The sequence below is a fragment of the Danio aesculapii genome, chromosome 6 (assembly GCF_903798145.1).
Source record: "Danio aesculapii chromosome 6, fDanAes4.1, whole genome shotgun sequence".
Lineage (NCBI taxonomy): Eukaryota > Metazoa > Chordata > Actinopteri > Cypriniformes > Danionidae > Danio > Danio aesculapii.
The window spans coordinates 53,301,753-53,322,576 of NC_079440.1; the positions used below are offsets into that span (position 1 = coordinate 53,301,753).

A 20,824-nucleotide genomic window follows, 5' to 3' on the forward strand; every position below is an offset into this window, starting at 1 on the left:
CACATATTACAAATCATTTAAAATCGGTGTAATCGAATCCCAAACTCTCTCTCTTCAGTCTGAAAGCAGAACTATTAATGTGAAATAACACACATAACGCGTAATACTTCAGTGTGCACATTTCTCAAAGAAAAAAATCCTGAAAAAACACATTGAATTTCATTATCAACTTTAAAATAATCAAATAAAAGTTTCCCTGCAGTTCCATCTCGGATGCGAGCAGGAGAAAAGCCCTTAATCATGCCGACCACATTTCCCCCAGTTCACATTTACAAAATAAATAACCTGTATGATAACTAAAACAAGCATAGTACTACAACACAAAGAAAATGTATAGATGGTTGACCAACATATTTACTTTATTTCTGCTCAGAATGCTCAGTTAAGGTCAGTAGCTTCAGCCATAATGCTGTATTAAGGCTAATTCACACTATGGACAATCACCAGATTACAGTACATTAATTCTCAGGCATTCCTCGACCCGACAAACAGAGGCTAAACATGTTCAATCAGCAAAAACAAGAACCAACCAATGCCCTCTGACTTGGTTCACACACAGATTCGAGTGTTTGTTTTTCCTCTTTTGGTGAAGAAATTGACCATTGTAGTATAATAAAATGAATCAGCATTTCTTCAGTATTAACAGTACCCAAATCAGTACAACATAAATATTTTACTTTTCCCTTTACTCAAATTTGTCTTTTTGTTTTAAGCATAAATAAAAAAAAAAACGAGGCTTAAAATAATTAATTGAATTAGTATTTGTCATTATGATAAGAACAGTGAACTACAGACCATTTCAATTGGCCCATGAACATTTCCTGCTTGTCAAACTGTTTTAATAAGTATAACAAGAGGCAATTCAATCACAAATTAATGTTAAAACAGCTATCATAATATTATTTATCAATATGTGTCTCTTTTTGGATTCTGGAAAGCTATAGAAATTCAAAAATGTAAAACAGGATATAAGTTGGGTCCATTGTTTTTGTTTACATCCCTCAAAATGGTCTATATTACTGTTAATAATCAATTTAGTCACACTTTACGATAATGTTCCATGAGTGAATGTATTTGCTAATGTAACCCACTGGTCCTACTGTACCCAACCCGATCTGAGCTGGGATCAAACCGGTGATTCTTTGCATGGTAGTCGGTTGCTCTAACAAGGAGGCATCTGTCGCTAGAGCACCTTTTAAGGTCAGAGGAAGTGGTTTACCTTGATAGCACTTCGCTAGCTGGCCTCTGTTATACTCACCCCCCTAAACTCCCCCCTAAACTCCCATCCCAGACGAGCCCCCACATGTAACCCACTGGTCCTACTGTACCCAACCCGGTCTGAGCTGGGATCGAATTGGCGATTCTTTGCATGGGAGTCGGTTGCTCTAACAAGGAGGCTAAAGACCATGGCCTCTAGCGTCTGTCGCTAGAGCACCTATTGAGGTCAGAGAAGTAAGGTTTACCTTGATAGCACTTCGCTAGCTAGCCTGTTACACTTATCCCTCTAAACCTCACTCCCATCCCGGACGAGCCCCCACATGTAACCCACTGGTCCTACTGTACCCAACCCAGTCTGAGTTGGGATCAAAGCTGCGATTCTTTGCATGGGAGTCAGTTGCTCTAACATGGAGTCTATAGACCATGGCCTCCAGTGTCTGTCGCCAGAGCACCTTTTGAGGTCAGAGGAGTGTGGTTTACCTTGATAGCACTTTGCTAGCTGACCTCTGTTACATTAACATAAACTAAGAACGAGCAATAATGACAATTCCAACATTTACTAATGAATTATTAAGAAAGATGTAATAAATGTAAATAATAATTTATGTAATAAGTGTATTGTTCATTGTTTGGTCTTGTTAGTAAATATGTTAACCATCATTATTGTGAAGTGTCTCCATAGTTTCTTTTGTTTATATTCTACATATTAATACTTTATATTATATAAAGTTTAGTATATTAATCAATATATATTTGCCATTTAAATCATAAGTCATATAAGGTCAACATAAGTTGCGATGACGATAAAATGATGAGCAAATGTTTGTAAACCATTCTGTATCTGCCTCTTTATTACTTTAGTCATGACTTTGCTAGACGCTAGACTTTGAAACGATTGACCTCATAATCAAAGCCACCCGGATGTTTACGTCTTGCTACTTGGCTAAAGGGCGGATTATTAAGAAAAGTCTAGAACGAAAACAGGCGATGGAAAATTCCATCTTCTAAAGGACTACAGAGTCTAAATCACAGGAGGGCTTGGCCATGAAAGGTGTCCAGGCAATCAATTCATGTGCTCTGGCATAAGCTCAAAACACACAGATCAAAGCAAATCCAGGCGATTAATTCATAATCCCAAGAAATTCATAAATCAGAACAATAAATCAAACCAGTGCCGATTCAATAATAAATAAAACTGCAGTGCAGCGTAATCCCCTATTTTGTACGAACATAAAAAAACAAACAAAAGCTGTAATACGAAAGATATTACTTTATGGTTACATCAAATTAGAAACATTCGAACCTCTGCCTAGTAAAATGTCCACAAATGCTCTTGAGGGGCTGGTCAGTTTGGGCCCCTTACAGTCAAATGTTTTATCCTCACTGCACATTCATGTTATGCCATCTGCTGACCATTACTTCAAACTGCTCGGTAAACCGTGAATGGAGTTTGGATATAGAAAACGAACCATTTTAGACAATAAAAAAAGACGACAAGCAAAATAAAAAGGTGAAAAAACCTTTTGATCAAACCTACCTCCGTCTTACATCATGCATGTGAGCCAAAGGTAGTAAAGTTCCTGTATCAATTGGCTCCCGTTATCAAAATGTCTCTTACAAAAACTGCTTTGGTCCAAGGGGGGAGGTTTAACATCCAAACTCTCAAATGTGCAAAATAATTATAAAAAAAAACAGAGGCAAATTGAAGTGAGAGTGTTGAAGAGCTGGAAATAACCGTAGTGTGGATGGAAAACAAAATAAAAAGCAAAGATAAGGGAGTGTGAGGCAGTCAGCGAGAGGTCTCAGTCTTGTGAAAGAAGGTCACTTTAAAACTAGAGTGGCTTCAGTGCCGTCTTTCTTCTTTAGGTAGAGGCCGTTCGTCAGGTGATGTTCTCGACGAAGATATGCGTAGAAATAATCGGAAACCAGGAGGATCTGTGGTGGTGGAAACACTTGATGTTAGTTCATGTAGTCATTAAATGAACTTTCAGTTTCAGTGTTCAAACTGTGACAAATGTGTGTCGAAAGGTCATTTCTAAAGGAAACCACAAGTTTCAGTTCCTAGGGCTGCACAACATATCATTTCAGCATCGATATTGCAATCTGCGAATCTGCAATCACATCGCAAGGTCTGCAAGGATCTGTTGTTGAGTTTAACTATTTACATGTGTTTTAAAGTCTTCATGGACTGGAGGCTGCAATCATTTTTGTTTTGTATTGTGATGCAGTTCCTAGAGAAACTAAATATTAAATGAGAAAACAGTGGGCATGGCTTGTTTTTTTCTACTGTGAGCTAATTGGATGTAGTACAGTAGGAATTTCATTCAGAAAAATCGGGAAAAGGGTTTTGGGAGAGTTATTACAACCTAACAGACACCTCCTCCTCCTCCTCCTCACTATTTCTGTTTGTTGTCAAAACTGACAGTTGAGGGGCGTGGTCAAGTATGTTAGCCACACCCAATACCTCAGACAGACGTAATCTGAGAATTTAATTGAAAACAAACTCGACGTGCGAAGCCGCGACAAGGCACACCTGATACTCTCTGTGGCGCGGCAGAAATATGAAGTGTCCCGAATCGTCGCGCCACGCATTTTTGAATTCTAAACATAGGTTTCTATCAGGGTACACACAACGGCGCTTCAAGTCTGCATCGGTCCGCAGCGACCAGCCGTTGACTTGAGTGTACCCTGATAGAAACCTATGTTTAGAATTGTAAAACGCATGCTAGTTAAGATCACAAGGAGCTTCTGGGATCGCGAGAAATGCAAACGGCTGAAGTATAAGGTAGACTCAATGAGAAGTACACATGTTTGCAAACCTACCTAAAGATACAACCAATAATTAGAGCGATAATGTGGAGAATATTGATCTTGTGTTGAGCCCAATGAGCCTTGCATCTAAAAATAGAGCAAGGGTGTTTCTTTAGTGATACGCTTCGATTCACGCTGAAAATGGCGGACGTGAATCAACAAACTGAGGATATGATGACGCGCCTGTCAATCAATATTGGTGGGCGGTGGGACCGATCTCCTACGTAAAGTTGCGGTCGATCTGAAAACCGCTCCAATTGGTCCACCGTTTTTTATGTTGTTAAATTAAAAAAAAAAGCACTGGGTATGTTTATATCACCCCAATATGACAATCTATACACCATACATGCACATATGTGTCCAAACAGCTTGAAAAGTAGATTTTTTTACCATAGGTGCCCTTTAAAGATTAATTTTACATACAGTGCTAAGCATAATTGAATACACCCCATTTTGAAATGTAATATTTTTATCCATTTCTTAGTGATTATAGGCAATGTATTTTGGTGCATTTAAACAAAACAGATTTAATAAACAGATATATTTATAAAAGTAATATTTTAGTCACAGAACATATTTAGAAATTGAAAGACAATACAATTAAATCCAAGCAAAATATAGCAAAACATATACAACCTAAAAACTTCAACAAAATATTTTCATTTTTTTTTTTGCTTCTTTTGATTTTTCCTCTTTTTAAATTTGTATTTGATATTTTTCTATAACATAAATTTGGGTGTGCTAGTTTTTGTACAGTTATCGTAAGTTATTTTGTTAGATAAGCTCCAGATTTGGCTTCAGTACTGACTAATGTATATGCACAAATAAAATATCGTATAGCTTCCTATTAAAAATATGAATTTAAAAGATAGATTTGTGAGGGGTGCAATGAAGAATATACAGTGTTATTATAATTGATTATTAAATTTTCACGTATAATATTGTTGGACTCCCCAAAAACCCATTAAGCACTGTGCTTTTCATTTATATCATTGCTCTGCTGTAATTATCTTTGCTTGTAAGTTGTTTTCTATAGTTCAGACAGATGCACAAAATCCCTCAAATCAATGAAAAGTTGAATCTTTCCAAATAGAGCTATTGAAGTCTATGGTATTCATAGACTAGGCAAAATTTACTTGGTGAAATTGTATTCATATCGCAATATACATATATCGCAGAAATATGCACAAAATGTCATTTTTTTCCTCATATCATGGAGCCCTAGTTCCAAGGCAAACCTGTTCACAGATTCTGAAGGAAACGTGAGGCTCACGTGAATTATGGGAAGGGTGCTGGCAACAGTCCTGGTTAACTTAATACGGGAGTGTTTAGCTGTAACTAATACAAGTTAATGAATAATGAAACCTTGTTCCTACATGGATTTTTCCACTCACGATTTGTTAGCAAAGTAGACGTTCTGTAAACACAATCATAAAAGCCAAGCCTTTCAAACATCAAAAGCTGGCAGTGAATAAAGTTACAGTTTTTGTTTTTAGCTATTATGGTTTGTTTTTGTTTTATAGCCACTCCTTTCTGCCATATCTCTTGCAACTTGACACCATGTTTTGTTTGTAACCTGGTGCAGGAGAAGATCTTGCATGGCAGGATTGTCATAAACACTGACCCTACCTTGAGGCTAGCAATTATTAAAACAAAACTTCCCTTTTTGTTTTCTTAAAGACTTGAAGGATTAGTTAACCTAAACATGACAATTGTTATTAATTACTCACCCTCATGTCATTCCATTCACCTCAGACCTTCTTTAATCTAATCTAAAGAGTTTTTTTGACAATGTTTTTGATTCCTCTGAAGGCCTTTGAATGTGTCAAGACCATTGATGTCTATGGAGGACAAGAGAGCTCTTGGATTACATCTAAAATTTTGTTCTGAAGATGAACAAAGGTGGAAGGTGGTTTGAGTGAGTAACTGATTTAACAAAACATTCGCTTTTGGGTGAACTTATCATTTAAAGGGTTAGCAAAACAATGTGCCAGTCATCATTTCAAGATGTGTTTAGGTCAAATGGCTTATCAGTATGGGAGCTTTTACCTGTCCAAAGTTGAAAAGCAACGTGATGGCATAGTAGAAATTAGAGTTGGCACTGCCAGCATAAATCCATAGATGCCAGAGTACAGGGAAGAGCGCAGAGCACGCCAACAGCACACATGACACCAGAAATATGTTTCTCAGAACTGAAATACAGACAGAAAGAGGAATAAAACACAATTTTACATGAAGTCATTTTTACATTTGGATCTAGTAGCTTCTTACAATCAAAAATTACTTTTGCTTTTTGTTCAAACGAATTATTTAAAATGAGAACTTAATTCATAAGGTTTTTTGGGGGGATCTAAATAAATCTTAATTGTTTTTTGTTCAATCCACTTAAATTAGTACAAATTAAGCAATTAACTTAATCGATTTGTGTTGGGACAGCATGAAGTAATTACGTGAGACCCAGCATATTTTTACAGTGTAGGAGATTTTAGGTCACTTTTAACTGCACAAAAACACACAGGACGGTTGAGTATGAAGGTTTATTTGGAATCTGCGCTCACAGAATTCCTCTGAATGCACTGCAAATTCTGACTTTTAGAGAATCTGAATTTGCATCATTCACAAAATTCCACACGTCCAGCTTGATGCATTTAGGTAATTTGCAAATAGTGCTTTGGGCTATCGATATAAGAAAAGCACTTTGCATTCCTATAAAAAACTAAACAAAACAAAAAATAAAAGCATAGAATTGAACATGTTCTAATTAAACACAGATTCTTTGTAAAAGTGCTTTAAAAGGCAGCTAAATATTTTGTAAGGTACCAGAATTTAGATTTTTTTCATTCACAGAGAACAATGCACACATGATCACAAACATAATATATACAGTTGAAGTCAGAATTATTAGCCCCCCTTTGAATTTTGTTTTCTTTTTTTTTTTAATATTTCCCAAATGATGTTGAACAGAGCAAGGAAATTTTCACAGTATGTCTGATAATATGTTTTCTTCTGGAAAAAAGTCTTATTTGTTTTATTTTGGCTAGAATAAAAGCACTTCTTAATTTTTTAAAAACTATTTTAAGGTCAATATTATTAGCCCCTTTAAGCTATATATTTTTTCGATAGTCTACAGAACAAACAATCGTTATACAATAACTTGCCTAATTACCCTAACCTGCCTAGTTAATCTAATTAACCTAGTTAAGCCTTTAAATGTCACTTTAAGCTGTATAAAAGTATAGTAAAAACATCTAGTAAAATATTATTTACTGTCATCATGGCAAAGATAAAATAAATCAATTAATAGAATTGAGTTTTTAAAACTATAATGCTTAGAAAAGTGTTGAAAAAAATCTCTCCGTTAAACAGAAATAATAATAATTCTAGAAGTAATAATTCTGACTTCAACTATATATATATATATATATATATATATATATATATATATATATATATATATATATATATATATATATATATATATATATATATATATAATAAGTTACAAGCATATAAATACAACAGAGCAAAATAAATGTTAAATAAACAGTGCTTTATGGTTTTCTGGGAGTCAAACAGTATACAAGAACAAAAATTAAACAATCAAATGTAAAATAGCATGGTCATCATTGTATAAATATTTTAAAAGTAGTATTTAGTAATATCTTTATCTTTTAACCTTTAATAAATCATCTCATTTTGCAATGTGTCTATTGCGGATATACACATTGGTATATCGATGCTCAAACGATATATTGTGCAGCCCTACTATATGTATTATTGTTGTTCAGTTTAAACTATGGTTTGGAGTGTCCGGTTTTTATTGGTCTGCTGATTTCTCAATGAATTTTGCTAACCAAGGCTGACTGGAAACAAGAAAGCAGATACTGATATATTCTCGTCATCAGCAGACCTCAAAATTTGCACAATACCTCAGACCGTTTTAAAAACAATAGTTCATTTCTATATTATTAACAAAAGGCAAACTAAGTAGGATCTATTAAACATAAACAAACTCCATGCAACCAGGCCCAATGCTGGGAGAAGTAGTTTATATCATTTTCAAACCTATAACAGACTGTGAAATAGCATTCTAGGATAACACGCATTTTTAATATTAATAGATCCGTCTATATACACTTTCTGTCAACATTCTTGAAGCCACTAAAGCATGTTTAATAGTGTTGGTTTCAAACCAGGAAGATATTTGTGTTTTACACTTGAAGAAGATTTATCAAGTTAAACCAAATATGGCTTTTGTGTTTCTATTAAAATATATGACGTAGTAATAGAGATTTATCTTGTTAACATGCATGAAAATAGCCATAGAAGATTGTAAGTTGTAAAAACAAAAGCCTAACAAACATGGCTGCATTAATTGGAATACAGGGAAGTGGTAATACTGTGAACTATTATTCCAAACTTCAAATAGATGGTTTCTGTTTTACTACATGGTTTTCGCTACATTCATTCTTTTTCCAGAACAAAAAATATTATCAGACATACTGTGAAAATTTGCTTGCTCTGTTAAAAATCATTTAGGAAATATTTAAAAAAAGAAAAAATTCAAAGTGGGGCTAATAATTCTGACTTCAACTGTGTATATATATATATATATATATGTGTATATATATATATATATATGTGTATATATATATATATATATATATATATATATATATATATATATATATATATATATATATATATATATATATATGTATATATATATATATATATATATATGTGTATATATATATATATATATATATATATGTGTATATATATATATATATATATATATATATATATATATATATATATATATATATATATATATATATATATATATATATATATATATATGTGTATATATATATATATATATATATATATATATATATATATATATATATATAGATGTTTGTGATCATGTGTGGATTGTTCTCTGTGAATGAAAAAAATTCTAAATTCTGGTAACTTTAGAAATATTTAGCTCCCTTTTAAAGCACTTCTACAAAGAATCTGTGTTTATTTAGAACATGTTCAATTCTATGCTTTTATTTTTGTTTTGTTTAGTTTTTTATAGGAATGCAAAGTGCTTCTCTTATATCGATAGCCCAAAGCACTATTTGAAAATTACCTAAATGCATCAAGCTGGACGTGTGGAATTTTGTGAATGATGCAAATTCAGATTCTCTAAAAGTCAGAATTTGCAGTGCATTCAGAGGAATTCTGTGAGCGTAGATTCCAAATAAACCTTCATACTCAACCGTCCTGTGTGTTTTTGTGCAGTTAAAAGTGACCTGAAAGTGACCTCCTACACTGTAAAAAATGCTGGCTCCCATACAATTACTTCATGTTGTCCCAACACAAATAGATTAAGTTAATTGCTTAGCTTTTACAAATTTAAGTGGATTGAACAAAAAACAATAAATTTTTATTTAGACCCCCCCCCCCCCCCCCAAAAAAAAAAAAACCTTAAGAATTAAGTTCTCATTTTAAATAATTAGTTTGAACAAAAAGCTAAAGTGATTTCAAAGGGGGCTAATAATTCTGACTTCAACTGTATATATAGTTGAAGTCAGAATTATTAGCCCCCTTTTGAATTTATTTTTCTTTTTTAAATATTTCCCAAATGAATTTTTACAGAGCAAGGAAATTTTCACAGTATGTCTAATAATATTTTTTATTCTGGAGAAAGTCTTATTTGTTTTATTTTGACTAGAATTAAAGCAATTTTTAATTTTTTGAAAGCCATTTTAAGGTCAAAATTATTAGCCCCTTTAAGCTATATATTTTCTCGTTAGTCTACAGAACAAACTATCATTATACAATAACTTGCCTAATTACCCTAACCTGCCTAGTTAACCTAATTAACCTAGTTAAGCCTTTAAATGTCACTTTAAGCTGTATAGAAGTGTCTTGAAAAATATCTAGTCAAATATTATTTACTGTCATCATGGCAAAGATAAAATAAATCAGTTATTAGAAAAGAGTTATTAAAACTAATATGTTTAGAAATGTGTTGAAAAAAAATCTCTCCCTTAAACAGAAATTAGGGAAAAAATAAACAGGGGGGCTAATAATTCTGACTTCAACTGTATATATGCGCGTGTTCTATGTCTGTAGCAATAATTCTGATACGATATATGAAACACAATCGTTAGTTGGCCAATATATTGCATGGATATGTTTGTAAATCTGACTTTTGAAAGAGTCAGTTGCCTCACCAGCCACAAACCTCACCGCACATCACATGGCACTCATGTCTCATCACGAAGGGGCGAACAAAACTGACATTTAGCCTACATTCCTTGCACAAACCTACACTTTTATCTGTTATCCCTCTCTTTTGGTAGTGCCCAATTTTAATGTGAGATTTTGGAAACCAGATCTAAATTTAGCGGGAACGGTCGGGTCTGGTGGTAAATGAGGCGGGTCGGGCAGCAGGTGAACAAAGACTGAATATATGGCGGGAGCGGTCAGGTGCGGAATAAAACATGGCGGGAGCGGGATTAAAAATCCAGCCCCGTGCAGATCTCTAGTCGCAAGCTCAGTAAAATCATGCGTGGTCACATTGAATAACGTAATATCCAATAAAAAGCATTTAAATCGTTAAATTCTGCAACTAATGCATCTATATATAACTGTCCTATGAAAATGAAATGACATTTTTATAGTACATTACATTACATCGCGAGCGGTGAATATATGCGAAATACACATGAAGTTATCAAAACATTAAAATAGATGTTTTTATATCCTGTGAAAGAAAAGAGCAGGGAGAAGAACTCTGTCATGAAGAAATTCTCATCTTAATTGATGGGTACAACTAACACTAAACACTCTCTGAAAGAAAATTCAACTCTTCTTTCACAAACCGAAACACAAAAAATGCGTGGAGGGAAGAACAGTTTTCATTATCATCGCGAGCTCTTCAATGTAAACTAATCTTGCTGTCATCTCTTTTATTACCGTTATACATGTGGGGAAGCTGCCGTAAATATTTAGTTGAAACGTAGCATTACATTTAAACTAAGTTCAGTGATGCAATAAAAATATGTTTGGAAGTTGTAACTTAGTGTCCCTTATAGTCACAACTAGGCTACGTTTTAACTTTCGCACCGCTGGTGCAAACAGCCCCTGGTTCTTAACTCTGACTGGTTGTTTAGGTTCAAAGCAGATGTAAATGACTCTACAAACATGACACCTGTGACCTCAATACATATTACTGCAACACTGGGTCAGTGTGTTGCTACATAAGCAGCTCCATGCATTTGAGATAGAAACAAAACAGGTCTGTTGGTGATATGTTTGTGTCATTTAGTTTTGAGACCTCTGCCTTTCTGAATTGCGCATAAAAATATATCCTAGCTGTCCGACATTCACTGTACATTATGGCTTCATGGTAGGGCTGCACAATATATTGTTTCAGCATCAATATCGCAATGAGTGTGTAGGCAATAGTCATATCGCAGTATATGCAATGTTGAGTTGGCATTATAGTTGATCAGCACAACAGTTGGGAATATATGAGATTTGTGGAGTCATTGCAAAGTAAAACCATAACAGTGAAACTTTGTCATTTGCATGTGTTTAAAGGTATTTCAAGAGAGTTTAAAGCATTAAGGCACAAAAAAAGTACATTTGTACAATACGTTGAAGACTATACAATTTCTGTACCTCAATACTGTTTGAGTCTTCACCATTGTTTATTGGACTTTTTTCTTTGCTCTTTTGTAATTATTTTGCTCAATCTTAATGAAGGATTTCCTTCCAAAAAGACCTATTTAAGCCATCTGGTGAAATTGTATTTATATCGCAATATATATCGCAGAAAAACAAATATTGCAATGCAAGATTTTTTTTATATCATGTAGCCCTGCTTCATGTTGTGTTTTGCATTAATTCATCCTTGTGATGTCAAAAAGCTGAATTGTCAGCATTATTACTCTAGTTGTCAGTGTCACACATTCCTAAAGAAATACATCTAATATGTTGTAATTACTTAATAATATAGATTAAAAATGGCAGCTTAATATTTTGGAGAAAACTGTGAAACAATTTAACATTTTTTTTCGATGACTGGAATTAATTTAAAACAGAAATCGAATATTTCTGAAACACACATACCGACTTTCATAACAATTCGCCTTTGCGTCTGTAAAATCTAGCAATATTTAAGAAGTTACAAACAAATCTCAATAAATTATAGCTCTGGACCACTAGGGGGCAGTGTACAGAAACGCTGCAAGGAATCTCAGACCATGGTTGTTTTAACACACACCAAGTTTGGTGTGAATACATCAATGCGTTACAGAGTTATTGCCTTAAATCCACTTTCGCAACGATAAAAGTTGCTTGAAAGCTAATCGAAAACGGTTCGTCTAATCAACTTGCATTCCATAACTTTTGGTCAGCATGGTCTGTAGATGATGTGATTTAATTTTGGTGAAAATCGGACAAACGGCCTAGGTTGAGTTCGATAAAATAGGTTTTGCAAAAAATTAGAAATAGCGAAAAAAATTTCATGATGGAAAATGACATCATAGGGTGCGGCTGAGATTTGATTGTAGCCCATTTGGTTCAAAACTTACAACGATAAACATAAGTGAAACTTTGGACAAGGGGTGGCGCTAGAGAGTTCATTCATTAATTTTCTTTTCGGCTTAGTCCCTTAATTAATCAGGGGTCGCCACAGCGGAATGAACCGCCAACTTATCCAGCATATGTTTTACGCAGCAGTCACCCTTCTAGCTGCAACCCATCCATACACACACATTCACACACATACACTACGGACAATTTAAGCAGGACACTGTTCATTTCTCTGCCGCGCCACAGAGCGCCATCTGATTAGTTTCATGTTAAATATCATGCCAATGTCCGCGTCTGGTGTGTGATACTTTTAATTGTCATGTGCACGACGTGTCGCGGCGCTGAGCGGTGCATCCGGTGTGGGACGGCCTTTAGCCTACCCAATTTACCTATACCGCATGTCTTTGGACTTGTGGGGGAAACCGGAGCACCTGGAGGAAACCCACACCAACACAGGGAGAACATGCAAACTCCACACAGAAACGCCAACTGACCCAGCCGAGGCTCGAACCAGTGACCTTTTTGCTGTGAAGCGAACGTGCTACCCACTTCACCACTGTGCAGCCCTCTAGAGAGTTAGAGAGTACAAATTTGTTGTGGATCAGACTGTCCTCTATCAGTGTGCCAAAGTTTGCGGCTGCCATAAACTCCCAGAGTGGAAGAAGAAGATGAAGAAGTGGTAGCCAGAAGAACAATAATAAGCACCGGAATGGATACAACAGGTTGCTAGGCACCTCCGGTTCTTGACCCCTAATAAACAAAAATGTTCCTGACCTCAAACTTTTGAGTACTTTCGAATGTGTAAAAGCTATAATTTATAAGCACTTATGTACATCTAAATAAACCATGAAATCAGCTTATGGTTTCATTTTCTTACTTTCTGAAAAAACAAAAAACTTAAGTTAGTCAAAAAAGGCCATCACTTCTGATATGCTGTTTCAATAGAAGATCTATTGCATACTTAAAGGGATATTTCACCCAAAACAATTTTATTTCTGTCATTATTTATCACCCTTAACTTATTTTTGTTCTGTTGATCACAAAATCAGATACCAGAAACCGGAAACCACTGACATCAGGCTTCCAACCGGATCTTCTTTTGTGATCAACAGAACATAATAAAATATGGTTTAGAACAAGTCAAGTGTGAGTGAACTAAACTGAAATAAAGACATACTCACATCGATAAAGGTGACTCCAGGCTGGCAAAAAGGCCATGTAGAGGGCGACATCTCCCACAGTGGGATAGGACTTAAAGATGGAGATGATGGCAATCTGCATGAACATGAGGAACACTGGATGCTCCCTGTGGAAATGAATTTTTACTCATAAGACTGCTATACAAATGCATCACTCTTGTTCGGCCATATGCAGCACATACTTGAGTTTGATGGAGAGCGGGACGGTGTAAAAAAAGACGTTGATCTGGAAGACACAAATGAAGAAGAGACGGAAGTGCTCAAACATCTCTGCGAAGAAATACCAGAAGAGTCCGATGTTTGGAGTGAGGTCTGGAACAGAAAGTCTGTGGAGCACACACAGTAAATATATGATGCAAACATGTAATTGATAAACACAACAGAGTTGCTGCATCGTAATCTGGTTTATTACAAAAACTGTGAGTAAAAAGTATGTACAGTGCATCCGGAAAGTTTTCATATCGCTTCACTTTTTCCACATTTTTTATGTTACTGCTTTATTCCAAAGTGGATTAAATTCATTTATTTCCTCAAAATTCTACACACAATACCCCATAATGACAATGTGAAAAAAGATTTTTTGAAATTGTTGTAAATTTATTAGATTTATTATTAGGTATTTATTTATTAGGTTTATTAGAAAACCTGAAACAGCCTTTGCTCAGTACTTTGTTGATGCACCTTTGGCAGCAATTACAGCCTCAAGTCTTTTTGAATATGATGCCTGAAGCTTGACACACCTGTCTTTGGGAATTTTTGCCCATTCCTTTTTGCAGTATCTCTCAAGCTCTATCAGGTTGGATGGGAAGCGACGGTGTGCAGCCATTTTCAGATCTCTCCAGAGATGTTCAATAGGATTTAGGTCTGGGCTCTGGCTGGGCCACTCAAGGATATTCACCGAGTTGTTGTGAAGCTACTTCATTGATATTTTGGCAGTGTGCTTTGGGTCATTGTCCTGCTGGAAGATGAACCGTCGCCCCAGTCTGAGGTCAAGAGCACTCTGAAGCAGGTTCATTCAGGATGTCTCTGTACATTGTTGCATTCATCTTTTCCTCTATCCTGACTAGTCTTCCAGTTCCTGCTGCTGAAAAACATCCTGACAATATGATGCTGCTGCCACCACCATGCTTCAGGATAGGGATGGTATTAGCCTGGTGATGAGCGGTGCCTGGTTTTCTCCAAATGTAACGCCTGGCATTCACTCTAAAGAGTTTGATTTTAGTCTTATCAGACCAGAGAATTCTGTTTCTTATGGTCTGAGAGTCCTTTAGATGCCTTTTGAAATTCCAGGCAGGGAGTGGCTTCTGTCTGGCCACTCTACCATACAGGCTGATTGGTGGATTGCTGCACAGACGGTTGTCCATCTGTAAGGTTCTCCTCTCTCCACAGAAGAATGCTGGAGCTCAGACAGAGTGACCATCGGGTCATTGATCACCTCCCTGACTAAGGCCCTTCTCTGATCACTCAGCTTAGATGGTTGGACCGCTCTAGGAAGAGTCCTGGTGGTTCCAAACATCTTCCACTTACGGATGATGGAGGCCACTGTGCTCATTGGAACTTTCAGAGCAGCAGAAATTTTTCTGTAACCTTCCCCAGTCTTGTGCCCCGAGACAATCTTGTCTCTGAGGTCTACAGACAATTCTTTTGTCTTCATGCTTGGTTTGTTCTTTGACATGCACTGTCAACCCTGGGACCTTATATAGACAGGTGTATGCCTTTTCAAATTATGTCTGATCAACTGAATTGTGATCAGACATGTGGAAAAAGTTAAGTGATATAAATACTTCCCGGATGCACAGTACATTTAAGTTTGTAGAAGAAAAGTACAGAAGATTTGGAACAAATTACTTTCTTATTAATGAATCATTCTCTTGCTTCGTTACCAGTTATTTTTAAGCACATGAACACAACACTCAAACGATATCTAAAATGAACGTTTTTTAAATTTTAAGTACAGATTGGTACCGAACTCGATACTTTTGACAAGCCTACTATTGACATGTCATGACTACTAACATGAATCCATAGACAGAAGGAATGAAGTCCCAGGATCCCAATAGGAAGAATGAGAGTCCAGTGATCACGACCAGACTGCCAAAATATATGAACGCATACTGAAGAGTGAAGAACCAGAAGCTGCTCCTCGTTAGGTTTACTGGGATATACAACCTCTGAAAAAGCCAGAGAGATGTGTGAGTTTGGACACCGGTGTCATATCATCCCTATCGTCTGAATGTAGACTCTCACCTGCAGGAAGAACAGCAGTGCAGGAGCAAACAGGGTCAGAGGATACATGGACTGATATGTGGCCAAAGCTAACAATATCCCACTCAGCAACGCACTACCTGAAAAATAAAAGATAGACAACACCACAGACAGTGAACCTGTAAATTCACAGAAATAACGGCACACTTTCATTCATTCTCCTTCGGCTTAGTTACTTCTATATTAAGGGACACCATAGTAGAATGAACCGCCAACTATTCCAGCATGTGTTTTACGCAGCGGATGCCCTTCCAGCCACAACCCAGTACTGGGAAACGCCCATAAACTCTCACGTTCTCACACATCTATTCACCTATAGTGCATGTCTTTGAACTATCTCACCTTTCAAAGTACAGAGGATGAATAGCGCGATAATGGCATTGTTCAGCCCACAAGTCGACTTTGCCACACAAGACAGGATGGTGAAGGGGTTCAACAGATAACTAGAAAACATTCAGCCAAATTAAATTACAGGATTAAAAACATATTCTTTATTTAAAATGAAAAATTGCATACGTTTAATTTATATATATATATATATATATATATATATATATATATATATATATATATATATATATATATATATATATATATATATATATATATATTTATTTATATATAATCTCAAATTGCAGATTTATGCACTATTCTATGCCATGTCTTTTATTTAAAAAGCATAGGTGTACTTTGAATACTCGGATGATGCACTTATTCAACCGTTAAAACTTAATTGTTTATTTAACTAATTTAGCAACCGTCAAATGTTGAGTGTGAAACAGTTTGAAAAAAACAAACAAACGTTAGTGTTCCATATGGAGCAACACTAATTTCATTTACCACGCTTTGAGTGTGTAAATGCATAAGTACATAGTGCATAAGTGCATAGTGAGCCATTTGGGACGAACATCTCTGGGACTTACAACATGGCAACCTTGAGTGGGATGTAGAACATCTCCTTAGGAGAGCGGAGGAGCTCCAAACAGTCAGCAGGATACCGCTCCGATTCCAAGGCATATTTCTGTTTTCTAAACTACAAAGTACACCACGACACATTAATCTACAGCATAAGGAAATAATATGAACCAAATATAATGAAATAATAGGCTCGACCTGCTGAAATGTACAAAAATATCAACCAAAATGTTACAACTTACCACATTCTTGTTATAAATCTGGACTGACAGATAAAGAGCCACTGCTGTGATTCCATCTGCTATCTAGTGACAGGGCACAGAAGTATGTATACATATGTGAAGAAGTAAAGTGCACAAAAACATAAACACTAGGGCTGTGCAATGTGACAGTTTGTATTGTTTAGGGGTGGTAATCACAGGTTAACCCACGAGATGATATTATCACAATATTTGGTATACCCTGGTATTAATATCTCAATATCAGCGATTCTGCAATATTCAGCAATATATATATAGGTTTTCGTGTGGTGTGGTTAAATACATTGCTTATGGTAATACTTCTTCATAATTAATATGAGTGCAATATTACATGGCATTACTGGGATGTTAGTTGAAATATTAAAACTACAATGTTTACATTTTGGATTTTATTTAGAGAGATCTTATGCTGGGCCTGTAATCATTAGTGTTTGAAAAGTGTTTAATATCATATATTTTATCATTATTTTTTCTGGGTTTTTCACCTTTATTTGAAAGGACAGTAGACAGGAAAACATAGGGAGCAGAGAAAGGGGAAGGATCGGCATAGGACCACAAGGCGGAATCAAACTTGGATCGCCGTGAGCACCGGAGTGCATGTGTCGACGCACTAACCACTACACCACTGGCACCGACTAATATTATATATTTTATATTTCTACATCCTTAATGAAAGGTTTTCCCTAAAGTTATAAATAAATTGAGAAATATGACCACATATGTATGAGTAGATCGAGTACATACATTAATATGTCACAAAAAGGTATTTTCAATGTGGTCAATTGTTAATTAAATTAACAGAAGCGGTACTACACCATCATATATATTGTTATCAGCATATGAGATGACTTATATTGTGATATGAGATTTTAGTCATACTGCACAGCCCTAATAAACACTTAATATTTACACAAATATTTATGAATTATGATTCAAGACACTTTCTGCATATTCAACATTTGCTTACAAGTAGGGCCAGACAGAATCTGCTGATATTTTTTGTTATTTCTGCAAAGAAATTATTAATAAAATCTGCGGAATGATTTTGTAAGTATTATATATTAAAAACATAATATATGAAATAAATAATATTTTGAATTTTATTTAATGTTTACAATGCAAATACAATTAGATCCACTTAATTAGTACACAAAGCAAGTCTCTCATGTAATACATCTCCTAAAAGACAGAAAATATTACTTTACAAACTGTTTTGTAAATAAAGTATATAAACAATTTCATATTAGTTAATAATATTACTGAAATTAATTAAAAAACTAAATAAATATAAGTTTACACACATTTACACAAGTAAATAGACAGCTCTGTGAATTCCTGTGTGCACAGATTTCGTGTGGGCCTACTTAGGAGTCCAAATGACTCTGTGGGTTACAAACTAATGAACGGCATAGAAAAATTGCATACCAAATTAAGCATTTCTGTTTGGTTCAATGATGTAAGAAAACAGTAATGTAACAACAATATGAAGTACTTACCATAAAAACAATCTCTGCATAGTCAACCAAAAAATGAAAGAGGTATATCATAAGGGGTGTCTGGAAGACATTAAAAAGAATAAAGAATAAAAGTTAAACGCTGACATCTGAGTACATAATTAAGAATAAGATGGATGGATGGATCCATCCCACATGTGTAGAACTTACTTCATGAAACACATCTCCTGAGTAAGGCGAGACCCCCAGATCCAACAAGGCAAGACCCTCCACAACTGTTCAAGCAACAAAATAATCACATTAGACATCATTTAACTATTAATGCAATTTTTAAATAATTATAAAACACTACCAACCAAAGGTTTGTTAACGTGAAATCGCACCAAATTCAATCAATATGCATTAAAATATATTTAAAATGACTCCTTTCTGTTTTGATATATTTTGAAATGTGATTTATTCCTTAAAACGATAAAGCTATAATTTAAGTCAATAGTGTATCCTTCAGAATTCATTTCAATATGTTGATTTGAGAGAGCGGCACACTGGCTCAGTGGTTAACACTGCTTCCTCACAGCAAGAAGTCCCAGCTGGGCCAGTTGGCATTTTTGTGTGGAGTTTGCATGTTCTCCCCCCTCCCCCCCAGTCCAAAGACATGCGGGATAAGTGAATTGGGTAAACACAATTGGCCGTAGTGTATGAGTGTGATTGTTAGAGTGTATGTGTGTTTCCCATTACTGGGTTGCAGCTGGAAGGGCATCGGCTGTGTAAAACATATGCTGGATAAGTTGGCCGAAGGAAAATGAATGAATTTTACAGTATTACAGTTGATTTTTTTTTAATGCAGCCTTGGTAAGCGGAAAATACTTTTGTAGAAACATCAACAAAGCTTAAAAATAGCTCCAAATGTTTGACCAATTCAGTTTAACGTAGTATGCTAGTATAAACAACATCTTAATAAAAGTCAAATGTATATGAATTGACGATTACAATACATAACAATAAAAATTCAGGGCAGTGAAGTGAACTATTTTGACGAGGGGTCTGTAAAGAGTGTTTCTTCTGAAAACACGCCCATACAATCACATCACTTCAATGAGGACTGTACACTTACATTAAAGTTTCAATATTTAGCTCACTGTTTACTTCAGAGCAGACATGAGTCGTGCAATTCACAACGTACTTTAAAATAGATACTGACAACAAGCACTGCAGTTCAGAATCTCCATATTGACTTTGATACTGAGCATTTAAGATCAGAGTTTTACTGTAAACCATCACATTAATAATAATAGCATTTAACTAACTGTTATTAACCATACTTAATTAATACTAAAACGAAATGTGCTGTCAGTATGTTTAATGCATGTCTTCATTTGACAGCTCAGCAATGAAGCTTCCTGCAGGAACAAACCATCAGTAAACAGCATTACCATACAGAAGGGTTACATCAACAAACCTCGTTTCCACGCATTCAACGGCGACACCACCTCTACCCTCTCGGAAATTAATTCTGCCAAATTGGATCTGAATAAAACGGCTCTTATTGTCACAGCTACTAGCAGAAGAAGTGTTAAAGGAGCCGCCATTTTTGTCGCGAGGAAGAAGCTGTCGGCGCGGTGCACGCTGGGAAACATAGTTCACTATCGATTTCCTGCTCACGGAGTTTAGTTAGAATTTACGGATCAGCTAAATAATAACTGTACCCTGAAGTAAAATTTGCCAATGAACACAACGATGGCAGGTTATATATTATCTTATAGGCCTATCGACGTGATCTCAGCCTGTAAACACATTCAGTACACAAAGCTCAGTAAATATAATGCAAACACCGAGTGTGTGAACTTATATAAGCCTTCATTTAAGACTATTTCAAAGACAAAAAGGTGTACCACATAGACATATATTTAATCTAACGATATGTTCACCTTGTAATGCATTTGATAATAATTTGATCATTTATATTTAAGAAAAGATGTTAATTTTGAAACCTATATAATTATAAAAACATATAATTATGAAACATTTTATAATTACTCCATCGTAATAATATATTTTAATTTAAATATATAAATACGTGGTACACTTTTTTGGTGTTGTAAAT

The 20,824-nt window shown here is 35.2% G+C and overlaps 1 protein-coding gene across 1 annotated transcript; it reads right to left on the reverse strand.

Moving 5' to 3' along the window:
* Positions 1-341: 341 nt before the first annotated feature.
* On the reverse strand, positions 342-20,345 carry pigu (phosphatidylinositol glycan anchor biosynthesis, class U). The gene is made up of 12 exons (XM_056460527.1): positions 20,180-20,345; positions 18,931-18,995; positions 18,763-18,822; positions 17,249-17,311; positions 17,015-17,124; positions 16,434-16,534; positions 16,074-16,171; positions 15,843-15,997; positions 14,009-14,152; positions 13,809-13,933; positions 6,079-6,221; positions 342-3,153 (listed from the first exon to the last, which is right to left on the reverse strand). Exons 1-12 carry the CDS (start codon positions 20,307-20,309, stop codon positions 3,040-3,042), a joined length of 1,308 nt encoding a protein of 435 aa, XP_056316502.1. The 5' UTR covers positions 20,310-20,345; the 3' UTR covers positions 342-3,039.
* Positions 20,346-20,824: the final 479 nt, after the last annotated feature.